The sequence below is a fragment of the Leuresthes tenuis genome, unplaced genomic scaffold (assembly GCF_036924035.1).
Source record: "Leuresthes tenuis unplaced genomic scaffold, fLeuTen1.0.hap1 SCAF_8, whole genome shotgun sequence".
NCBI lineage: Eukaryota > Metazoa > Chordata > Actinopteri > Atheriniformes > Atherinopsidae > Leuresthes > Leuresthes tenuis.
In genome coordinates this window covers 2,475,323-2,487,968 of record NW_027325362.1, presented here as the reverse complement: position 1 = coordinate 2,487,968, position 12,646 = coordinate 2,475,323, and the positions used below count along the sequence as shown (strand labels likewise).

The 12,646-nt window shown below is 41.7% G+C and overlaps 1 protein-coding gene across 1 annotated transcript in view; it reads left to right on the top strand.

Moving 5' to 3' along the window:
- hectd2 (HECT domain containing 2) overlaps positions 1-12,646 on the top strand; it is an 84,499-nt gene that overhangs the window by 63,781 nt on the left and 8,072 nt on the right. Inside the window, exons 19-20 of the mRNA XM_072390533.1 lie at positions 2,517-2,623; positions 11,923-12,038. Of these exons, the coding sequence (XP_072246634.1) occupies positions 2,517-2,623; positions 11,923-12,038 (223 nt within the window). The remainder of the gene's footprint in view (positions 1-2,516; positions 2,624-11,922; positions 12,039-12,646) is intronic.

Here is a 12,646-nt window from a genome sequence, read left to right as displayed (position 1 = left end):
AACGAACTACAATAACTGTTAATAACTGTAATAATCCCCTTGGATTTAAGCTCAAATGAACTACAATAACTGTTAATAACTGTAATAATCCCCTTGGATTTAAGATCAAATGAACTACAATAACTGTTAATAACTGTAATAATCCCCTTGGATTTAAGCTCAAATTAACTACAATAACTGTTAATAACTGTAATTAATCCCCTTGGATTTAAGCTCAAATTAACTACAATAACTGTTAATAACTGTAATAATCCCCTTGGATTTAAGCTCAAATGAACTACAATAACTGTTAATAACTGTAATAATCCCCTTGGATTTAAACTCAAATTAACTACAATAACTGTTAATAACTGTAATAATCCCCTTGGATTTAAGCTCAAATGAACTACAATAACTGTTAATAACTGTAATAATCCCCTTGGATTTAAGCTCAAATGAACTACAATATATATAAGGATAAGGATATTCCTTATATTTGAAAAATGCTCATCCTCATAGAGACGCCGTAGTTTTTGTGTCTTGTTTACCGCCATCATAAATGCTGTTTAAGTTTCTCCAGGATCACTTTTCACAATCGTTTCGGCGTGTCTGTTCGCTGCTGTCGACAGGAACCGATTATCTCTGCCATCATTTTCCTCGTGGTTGCCACGGTGACGCATGTAAAAACTGTTAGAGTTGGTAGAAACACCTTTACGCCTCCGCAGCCAGTAATGTGAAGAATTCAAGGAAACCAAACTTCTTTTTGCCAAGTTTAAGAAAGAAAGGAGGAGGAAAAATGCTACCGAGGCTCCCTTTAATGGGTCTTATATAACCCACTATGTAGTGAGTCTGTTATTTTCTTCTTGTCAGTCATATTTGATTCACTGTTAAGACGATAAAGATACCTGAGTTTTATACCAGAGTTATGGAGGAAGATGTTAAATCCAACATGTTCTCAACAGGAAACAGCAAACATGCACCGTCCATCATGTCAGGCTTGGAGTGTCGCTATCCTGCCGGTTACTGTTCACACAACAGTGAATACACCTCTACTGAGTCATTTATACAGCAAACACTCATAATGACTGAGTGACAGTCTGCAAACTAACAGCCAGTACATGCAAATATTTATTTTAACTCTGTAATGGTGAAATATTTCAGGCAGGACACACCAGATCTTTTTTTCTCTCCTAGCCTGCATGACGGTAGTAAAGGAGCCAAAATAAAGCCTGCTGAGGCTAAATACTCAAAGCAAGAGGTTATATCCCTCCTGCTATAACCAGCACTGATGTTTGAGCACGTGGCGATAGCAAATAAGAAGGTGACTGATGCTAACTGGTGCATCTAATGCAGCTACTGATTTCACCATCTATTTTCTTGGCTGGACGTTAACCATCTATTTTCTTGGCTGTACGTTAGCATAGAGGCTAATAACTAGCAGGTCTAAACTGGTCACCCACTAGATTAGAAACTCCTTAGAAACTCCATCTATTTTCTTGGCTGGACGTTAGCATAGAGGCTAATAACTAGCAGGTCTAAACTGGTCACCCACTAGATTAGAAACTCCTGAGAAACTCCATCTATTTTCTTGGCTGGACGTTAGCATAGAGGCTATTTTCTTGGCTGGAGGTTAGCATAGAGGCTAATAACTAGCAGGTCTAAACTGGTCACCCACTAGATTAGAAACTCCTGAGAAACTCCATCTATTTTCTTGGCTGGACGTTAGCATAGAGGCTATTTTCTTGGCTGGACGTTAGCATAGAGGCTAATAACTAGCAGGTCTAAACTGGTCACCCACTAGATTAGAAACTCCTGAGAAACTCCATCTATTTTCTTGGCTGGACGTTAGCATAGAGGCTATTTTCTTGGCTGGACGTTAACCATCTATTTTCTTGGCTGGACGTTAGCATAGAGGCTAATAACTAGCCGGTCTAAACTGGTCACCCACTAGATTAGAAACTCCTGAGTCTGGCATCAGGTGAGGCTGACGGATTACTGAACTGGTTACTAAGAACGTGGAGCTAACTGGATTAGCTGCTGATATAGCTCATCCTCAGTCTGTGGCTTCTACCATAAATCAGAAATCCTTTGCAAAAGACATATTAGATCTCCTGGTAACAAAATGAACAGTGCTGACTTTTCAATGGTTGGATCAGCTCGATAGCCTCCTGCTACAAGTATATCTAATTATTATTATTGCATAAGATGTTTAGCTTGAACATTCGGCCCGTCAGCAGCTCTAACTGCTGTGAAAGAAAGGCAGTTTATGACTTTCAGACAGCTTGTTCCTCATGTTTTAGCATCAAACTCGGCTCTGTTTTAGTTTAAAGTTCGACTAAAGCCTATCCACCACATTCCTGGTCTTTCTGTGTACAGCTGGACTAAATTTGACTGGATATTGTTGGTTTCCAGCTCTCTGCCAGCATCCCTGTGTGTCGTCACCCATCACCTTCTGCCAAGACCCGAAGGTAACGGCTGAAGGTTTGTAATGGAATAAGGAGAGTCACTCTGCTTTCTTTCTTTCTTTCTTTCCACAGAGTACGTCCAGCTCTATGTCGACTTCCTGCTGAATAAATCCATTTATAAGCAGTTTGCTGCCTTCTACCACGGCTTCCACAGCGTTTGTGCCTCCGACGCCCTCATGGTGAGTCTTAGGTGTTTATGTGTGTGCTCCCAGCTGAGTTCTCAGCGAAACTGTTCCATGAAGCAGTCTTTCCATCGTGTCATTTCTTCTGGGAAAACAGACACGCAGGGATTTCTAAAACACATTTAACGTGGGTATAAGAACTTAATCAAGGCTGCGAAGGCTAAATATTTTATGTTTTTAATTAACAATTGGGGCCAACTATTGTTGGGTATTTCAGTCTGGCTGAAAAGGCTCTTTAACAATCTTTTTTGCCAGATCTCTCCTTCTGGTTCATTCTTAAAGAAACATCTTTCAAAGCCTTTCAAATGACTTTCAGGTGAACTATAATGGAAGAGATACCAATCAAGTCCAATGTTGCCAAGTTGTAAAGTAGGCATTCAACACAAACATACCATAATATAGCTGGAAATATTCAAGAGAATGTGATTTAATTACAGGTCGATGACCCTTTTCTGTACATAGATGCTGACCTCCTGACCTCCTGTTATTTCCAACATAGGAATGTGTGATGTTGAAACAGAATCTAAATGTAAATAAATCTAAATATATGTTTTTAATTAATAATTGGGGAAAACAATTTTTGGGTATTTCAGTCTGGTTGAAAAGGCTCTTTAACAATCTTTTTTGCCAGATTTCTGCTCATGATCCGAACTTTTCTTACTTCCTTGCGGCTCTGTTCTCAGCCCACTGATATTCTCCTTCTGGTTCATTCTTAAAGAAACATCTTTCAAAGCCTTTCAAATGACTTTCAGGTGAACTATAACGGAAAAGATACCAATAAAGTCCAATGTTTGACTGTTTCAAGGACATCAGATTGTGTTGCTTTGAATTTTTCTCATGAGGCACCGAAAGGCGTCTTCATGTCACAAATGGACAGAGTTCTGAGGAAGAGTCTCTCAAAGCATGTTTGGGGGGTTCCCTCGACAACCATCACCTCAAATACTGCAAACACACAGTCACTCAGTGCGTTTAATGAGCGCCATCGGATCGGATTAATGGCTAAATTACAATAAAATTGAGTTATTCAGCTAATGAAACAAGCTTAATCCGACTTAATCCGAGTCGGATTACTTGCGATTGAATTAAGTGAATGGCTGGGATCCGCCTGGATTCACACCGAACGCAAAGTGAGCGACGGAAGTGGCCAGTTGTCGTTCTTTTCCAATGTACAGAGCGAAGAGGCGTGGCTAAACTGAACGTGGCGGTGAGTGATGCAGAGGGATTAATGCTCCGATGAATGGTCGGCGCTCCCTGCAGTAAATTCAAAATGGCGGTATTATGTGTGCACCGGATTCCTAAACCTTTTATATATATAATTATAAGGCGCACGGTCGTTTTTTGTGAAAATATAAGGCTTTTAGGTGCGGAAAATACGTTACTTTAATGTTGAACTATATTCCTGAAACCTCACATAAAGCTTTTCAACACATGGTAATGATATTAAAAACATACCATAATATAGTTGGAAATATTCAAGAGGATGTGATTTAATTACAGGTCGATGACCCTTTTCTGTACATAGATGCTGACCTCCTGACCTCCTGTTATTTCCAACATAGGAATGTGTGATGTTGAAACAGAATCTAAATGTAAATAAATCTAAATATATGTTTTTAATTAATAATTGGGGAAAACTATTTTTGGGTATTTCAGTCTGGTTGAAAAGGCTCTTTAACAACCTTTTTTGCCAGATTTCTGCTTATGATCCGAACTTTTCTTACTTCCTTGCGGCTCTGTTCTCAGCCCACTGATATTCTCCTTCTGGTTCATTCTTAAAGAAACATCTTTCAAAGCCTTTCAAATGACTTTCAGGTGAACTATAACGGAAAAGATACCAATCAAGTCCAATGTTTGACTGTTTCAAGGACATCAGATTGTGTTGCTTTGAATTTTTCTCATGAGGCACCGAAAGGCGTCTTCATGTCACAAATGGACAGAGTTCTGAGGAAGAGTCTCTCAAAGCATGTTTGGGGGTTTCCCTCGACAACCATCACCTCAAATACTGCAAACACACAGTCACTCAGTGCGTTTAATGAGCGCCATCGGATCGGATTAATGGCTAAATTACAATATAATTGAGTTATTCAGCTAATGAAACAAGCTTAATCCGACTTAATCCGAGTCGGATTACTTGCGATCGAATTAAGTGAATGGCTGGGATCCGCCTGGATTCACACCGAACGCAAAGTGAGCGACGGAAGTGGCCAGTTGCCATTAATTTCCAATGTACAGAGCGAAGAGGCGTGGCTAAAGTGAACGTGGCGGTGAGTGATGCAGAGGGATTAATGCTCCGATGAATGGTCGGCGCTCCCTGCAGTAAATTCAAAATGGCGGTATTATGTGTGCACCGGATTCCTAAACCTTTTATATATATAATTATAAGGCGCACGGTCGTTTTTTTTGTGAAAATATAAGGCTTTTAGGTGCGGAAAATACGTTACTTTAATGTTGAACTATATTCCTGAAACCTCACATAAAGCCTTTATGCCAAGTTGTAAAGTAGGCATTCAACACATGGTAATGATATTAAAAACATACCATAATATAGCTGGAAATATTCAAGAGGATGTGATTTAATTACAGGTCGATGACCCTTTTCTGTACATAGATGCTGACCTCCTGACCTCTGATGGAGGTCTCTTCCACATCATGGCTCTGCTGTTGAAACAGAATCTAAATGTAAATAAATCTAAATATATGTTTTTAATTAATAATTGGGGAAAACTATTTTTGGGTATTTCAGTCCGGTTGAAAAGGTTCTTTAACAATCTTTTTTGCCAGATTTCTGCTTATGATCCAAACTTTTCTTACTTCCTTGCAGCTCTGTTCTCAGCCCACTGATATTCTCCTTCTGGTTCATTCTTAAAGAAACATCTTTCAAAGCCTTTCAAATGACTTTCAGGTGAACTATAATGGAAAAGATACCAATAAAGTCCAATGTTTGACTGTTTCAAGGACATCAGATTGTGTTGCTTTGAATTTTTCTCATGTGGCACCGAAAGGCGTCTTCATGTCACAAATGGACAGAGTTCTGAGGAAGAGTCTCTCAAAGCATGTTTGGGGGTTTCCCTCGACAACCATCACCTCAAATACTGCAAACACACAGTCACTCAGTGCGTTTAATGAGCGCCATCGGATCGGATTAATGGCTAAATTACAATAAAATTGAGTTATTCAGCTAATGAAACAAGCTTAATCCGACTTAATCCGAGTCGGATTACTTGGGATTGAATTAAGTGAATGGCTGGGATCCGCCTGGATTCACACCGAACGCAAAGCGAGCGACGGAAGTGGCCAGTTGCCATTAATTTCCAATGTACAGAGCGAAGAGGCGTGGCTAAACTGAACGTGGCGGTGAGCGGCGCGAAGGGCGAGCGGTGAGTGATGCGGAGGGATTAATGCTCCGATGAATGGTCGGCGCTCCCTGCAGTAAATTCAAAATGGCGGTATTATGTGTGCACCGGATTCCTAAACCTTTTATATATATAATTATAAGGCGCACGGTCGTTTTTTTTGTGAAAATATAAGGCTTTTAGGTGCGGAAAATACGTTACTTTAGTGTTGAACTATATTCCTGAAACCTCACATGAAGCTTTTCAACACAAGGTAATGATATTAAAAACATACCATAATATAGCTGGAAATATTCAAGAGGATGTGATTTAATTACAGGTCGATGACCCTTTTCTGTACATAGATGCTGACCTCCTGACCTCTGATGGAGTCTCTTCCACATCATGGCGCTGCTGTTGAAACAGAATCTAAATGGTCTGTGTATTAAAGCTAAAACAGGGCTGCTGGAGGAGCTGGAGCTCTTATGGGATGGATCTGATCGGACATACTCGTTCTGGCAGCCTCTGTCGGGTGGTTTCCTGATAAACTGTGTGTACATTTCCTGTTCCAACATATCAGTCCTGTCAGTAGAGCAGAATTCATCATTTCCTGTGCAGCAACAGAAAAAAACCCTGATATTCGGAGTGACCGTTTGTTTCAGGAGGACAAAACGTCTATTTTTTTAATTCAACCTTCATCTTCAGCTTGATCGAAAAGGATTAAATTCTCTGCGTCTTCCTCCTCAGTCAAAGCTTAAACTTTGGGGTCCACGAAGCCCCAAAGGCTCCTGAAGAACTCCTATTTATCAAATTTTTCTTTTTAATCCATGTTTGTTTAATAAAATCTTGTCTTATTAGTATAGTGTAATAATAAATTAGGTGTATATATGATTTTGAAGTAGCGGTTAGCTTTAGCTCGCGGTTAGCATTAGCTCGCGGTTAGCTTTAGCTCGCGGTTAGCATTAGCTCGCGGTTAGCTTTAGCTCGCGGTTAGCTTTAGCTCGCGGTTAGCTTTAGCTCGCGGTTAGCATTAGCTCGTGGTTAGCATTAACTTGTGGTAATCGGACAAAAGAAACACAAAGCACACCTCGTCTGTCCTTTCCCCACGGATGGTCTGTATAATAATATATGAGGTATATATACAAGGGCGTAACCATGGTTTAGACATTGGGGGGTCCAAGAAAAACAAAATTGTTGAGTGCATTATCTACAATTCTTTATTTATATATGAAAAATTGGACATTTAGAACATAGTTTAGAGGACTACATTGACCATGTAAGTTCACATCTAAAGGAATAGTGTAATTTCTCCGAGACAGTGACTGCCCCCCCACTTTGTTTTGGTTAGTTGCTTACTGTTTACTGACCTTAAACACACCTACCAATTACAATTATGCTCTTCCAGTAGTTCTGTAGCAAATAGGACAGCTTCCAATGGAAAACGACCAAATACCCAAAGCATGTTGATGGAAATATTTTAATAAGGACAACTAATGATGTAACAAATTACAGACTTTTCCTTTAACAAAACATGTGCTGAGGACGTTTAAGTCCAGGTTCATTTCTATTGTGTCAATGTCTCAAAATGTGCATTAACAACGAAAAGTCTAATAGTCTAATGTTATTTTTGTTTTAAGTTGTTTTATTTTGAAAGGGGGCGGAAGTTTATTTTGTTGATTCTGTGTTGGATTTCCTGTTCTGGTACAATCTGCTCTGTTGAGCAGCGGCTCCGTCAAAAGTAGAAGTCCAACGTAAAGATAAGGAGAGCCGCTGCTGAGACGGCGGCGCAGCCGTTACGTTCCCATGGTAACACACGGAAATAAACTGAAAATAAATAAGACATAACAAGAGACCGATCCCCTGACAGGGTTCATAAAAGGAGAACATGCATTTTACATATTTTCTTCTGTATATTGGGGGGGACAGGTTGGTATTTTCTCAATATTGGGGAGGACACGACCCCCCCAAAGAATGCGTGGTTACGCCATAGTATATATATGATTTTGAAGTCTCTGAAAGGGATTATTTCAAGAGAAGTTTATGTTTGCCCACAGACCTTTCTGATATCTGACCCCGCTTGTCTGAATGTTGGAGGTCATGTTTATGTGAGGCTACGTGCTGCTGTTGAAGCATATATTTAGGAGTTGCACCTCTGCTCTGCTTAGCAGCACAATGAACCCACCGAGTCTGCCTGGTGATAAGCTCCACGGTTTGACTCCAGCTGTATCAGCGGAGCGGCTGAATGTGGGTCAGACAGGAGACGGGTCGATGCTATGCTAATAAAACCAACTCGTTTGGCTCGCTTCGTCTGTCTTGCTGTTTTCTGGCAGATTTTGATTTCATAGCTTAAAAAATCTTGGTAATCTGACCCTGAACTTGATGTCTGGCAACCACTGACGACGGCAACATAATAAAGTGTTAAACAGACAGACTCCAGTTGTTATAACTGACTTATGACATTATGTAAGGACGCCTACAAAGATGGACCTACATATTTCTCCTCTTGTAGTCTCAGCAGTCTTATCCCCTTCAGTGATGGTGTTTTTTTGTGAAGGTGAGGCCTTTTCTGTGAGGTTTTCCAAAGAATAAGTCGATTGTAATCAGACTTTTTTCTTTCTATAAATAGGAACTGTTGGCTTGGATTTATTTCCATTCGATTGAGTATCTCTGTATGGTATTCAAGGTTCCCAGAATCCCTCCTCCTTCTGGAAAATTCAGCCACTGATCTTTGTATTGATTGGTCCTGTGTTTCTAATTCTGAAAGTAGGCCAAAAGTCTGAGGACCCTGCTGTCAGGGCTATTGAAAGAATAAAAAGAAAAACAGGAAACAGATCAGGTACCAAACTGTTTGGCTTACAACATTATGTAATGACGCCTACAAAGGTGGACAAAGTGTTTTTTTGTGAAGGTGAGGCCTTTTCTGTGAGGTTTTCCAAAGAATAAGTCGATTGTAATCAGACTTTTTTCTTTCTATAAATAGGAACTGTTGGCTTGAATTTATTTCCATTCGATTGAGTATCTCTGTATGGTATCAGAATCAGCACCTCCAAATCCGAGACTATGGTTCTCAGCCGGAAAAGGGTGGAACGCTCTCTCCGGGTCGGGAATGAGATCCTTCCCCAAGTGGAGGAGTTCAAGTATCTCGGGGTCTTGTTCACGAGTGAGGGACGAATGGAGCGTGAGATTGACGGTGGATCGGTGCAGCGTCTGCAGTGTTGCTCTGCACCGACCCGTCGTTAAGAAGGAGCTGAGCCAGAAGGTGAAGCTCTCTATTTACTGGTCAGTCTACGTTCCCATCCTCACCTATGGTCACGAGTTGTGGGTAGAGACCAAAGAACGAGATCGCGAATACAAGCGGCCGAAATGGGTTTCCTCCGCAGGGTGTCTGGGCCTCCCTCAGAGATAGGGTGAGAAGCTCAGTCATCCAGGAGGGGCTCGGAGTAGAACCGCTGCTCCTCTGCATCGAGAGGAGTCAGATGAGGTGGCATCTGGTTAGGATGCCCCCTGGACGCCTCCCTGGGGAGGTGTTCTGGGCCCGTCCCACTGGGAGGAGACCCGGGGAAGACCCAGGACATGTTGGAGAGACTATGGCCTGGGAACGCCTGGGGGTCCCCCCGGAAGAGTTGGAGGAAGTGGCCGGGGACGTCTGGGTTTCTCTGCTCAAGCTGCTGCCCGACCCCCGGATAAGCAGCAGATAAAGGATGGATGGATGGATGGTGTCCACAACACATTCAAGGTTCCCAGAATCCCTCCTTCGTTCTGATCTTTGTATTGATTGGTCCTGTATTTCTAATTCTGAAAGTAGGCCAAAAGTCTGAGGACCCTGCTGTCAGAGGTAAAGAATAAAAAGAAAAACAGGAAACAGATCAGGTACCAAACTGTTTGGCATACCGGCTGAAACCAGATGTGGGTGGAGCTGAACAAACTATCTGAGGAACCAGTTCTGTTCGCTCTGCATGGTTCTGTCTGCAGTCGATCCCTCAGTCACGTCCTCATCGTCTGTTGTCACAGGATATTACGAGACTTCTGATGAAGCTGGCTTGCGGTTAGTTTGTGTGTTTTTCAGTTTTACTGTATGTGTTTTCTGTGTCTGACACCAACATCGAGTTCATTTCCGTCATTCTCCGCGTTTGATCGACAGGAACAACCAAAAATAATCGATACATTTTAGTCATTTTCAGGTCAGCATGACTTTGCATGACAAAAAGAAACTCCCTAAATTCATGGGAAGTTGACTTTGTGGTTGACAAATCTTCTCCTGTCAGCTGGTGAGCTGTGACGTAGCATCACTTCCTGTTTCTCCTCCTCGTTTACGCATCACTTGCACCATCAGATCGGCAGGATTTCCGATTTTTTTTTTGTCTTTTAGTGGAAAGGAGAGGCTGATGTTGTGGCCAGCTGTTGGATGAAATGCTTCCTCATCATCACTTTAGCTTCATGGCTTGAATAAAGTCTGGGGCAGGATCACAGTTGCAAAACCAGCTGATTAAACAACACATGCATGCAGGCTTAAGGGGGTATTTCTTTCTTTCTTTTTTTTAAATGAGGTTGTGTGTAGTTCTTTTGAGTAGCCAGTATCATCCCTGTGGTGACAGCATTCAGAGCGCTCTCAGTTTGGAGAAGCAGACGGTTTCCCGAGGGGTGAGCTACAGCTAAAAGCTACTCAGAGGAGCATATTTCACCATCTAAAACAACTCAAACCTCAAACATTTCAGGTTTGAATGAGAGCTATATTGTGGATTTTAACTCTTTTGTTAGCCTGAGTAGCTTTTAGCTTTAGCTCATCTGTCAACAAACTGAAAATCTACTGCAGGTAAGACACTCACTGCTCATTTGTAACTCACACAAACCCACTTCAAAGACTCCAAAATATCCCTTTAAGTGATATCGCTTTAAAATCCCATGATAAACTGAATTCTTAACTGACAGTGCCAACGAAAAACCATTGAGCACAGCTTCAAAACTGATGGTACAACAAAACTCTCCATACTTCCATAAAAAGGCGGGAATCTCCATAGCAACCAGTGTTTTATGTGGCGGCCCTGTATCATATCATGTCTAATCATTGTCATCATCTTATCAAACAGGATCATTAAAGGAGAACTCCTTTTCCACCAGTTCACACAGGTCCCAGGCACCTTAATGACATGTCTGTGAAATCATTTGGTCAAATTCGTAAACTGTCTGTCGCACTCGAGCGCTGAGGCGGTCGATTTTCCTGCCGCTGCAGCATCATTTGTAACTGCATGAACTAGCGGTTAGCTTTAGCTCGCGGTTAGCATTAGCTCGCGGTTAGCTTTAGCTCGCGGTTAGCATTAGCGCGCAGTTAGCATTAGCGCGCAGTTAGCATTAACTTGTGGTAATCAGACAAAAGAAACACAAAGCACACTAACATCGTCTGTCCTTTCCCCACGGATGGTCTTTATCGATCCCTCTTTTAGGGTAGTTTTTATGTAGTTTTGCTGTCAGTCCTGCTTTGTACTGACCCAAATTGTGGAAGCATTCTTTGTCAAAATGTTTGGCGCACACAGATAGGTTTATGCCGACTGTGGCCGGAACTTCGCTGTCAAAAACAAACTTTATCCACTCCCGTCGTAGGTCCTCTGAGACTCGGGTCTTATTCAGGGTTTTGTGCTGGCCAACAACAGAGCAACTTACATGCTTAGTTCTCAAATTCGCCATCTTGCCAATTGTTTTTCTTCGCTGCGATGAATGACATATGGGAGCCTCACCTGAGCTTTGCTGTTTTATAACCTGTATAAAGGGGGGTGGGAGTGATTTTTGCATAATATTTTGTGGAATTCAGCTTTCAATGTCCCAAATCACCAACAGGATTCATTCATAAATCAATGTTTTGGGGCACCAAAAAGAAAGATTTCCATGATTATGCATAAATGTTTGAGTTTTTGTTCACTGCCTGCATGCCACACACACATATTAAGTATCTTTTGCTCATCTTTGCAGTTGCTGCGGCCCGAGGAGGTGGAGATGTTGGTGTGCGGGAGTCCAGAGCTGGACATGAGCGTGCTGCAGAAAGCGGCGCAGTATGAAGGATACAGCAAGATGGACGCCACCGTGCGGTGAGCCACCACCACATCCTGTGCACCAAACTGCTCAGATCTCCTGTGGGCAGGCTCATATTTAAGAAGCGTTTACCCTGGTGGGGTCTGTTAAAAGCTTAGTTATTGATGAGTACTGTTTACTGATTAAAATGGCAGTGATGCTCGGCTCCTTTTACTGGAGCTGCTGCTTTAGACCAGAAGCTGAATCATTGCCAAACTGCCTGCTTCTAAACAAAGAGTTTGTTCAGTAAGTAAGAGAGGAAATATTCCCATGGAATTTATTTTATAACACCCCTCTCTGTCTCCCACATGAGGAGGAAAACGAGCCGAAGCTTGTCAGCCACAGATAATGTTACTCAGCATGTTGCTGACTGCTGACAACAAACAGCTGCTGGCCTGTTACACAACTTCAGTGGAGCTTTGATCAGTCCAGCCCTCTCAGATTCATCCTTTCTCCACAATGTTCTCTCATGTTTTAAAGCCAGAAGAAAAGACATATATAAGGGTATATTGTATTCTATATGTGCTCAGGTCCTTTCTTTCTGTTGTAGATTTGCAAAAGGAGATGAGAAGTACTTTGATAAATAGTCCTGACAGAATACTTTGCAGGCAGCAAAGAAAAGTGA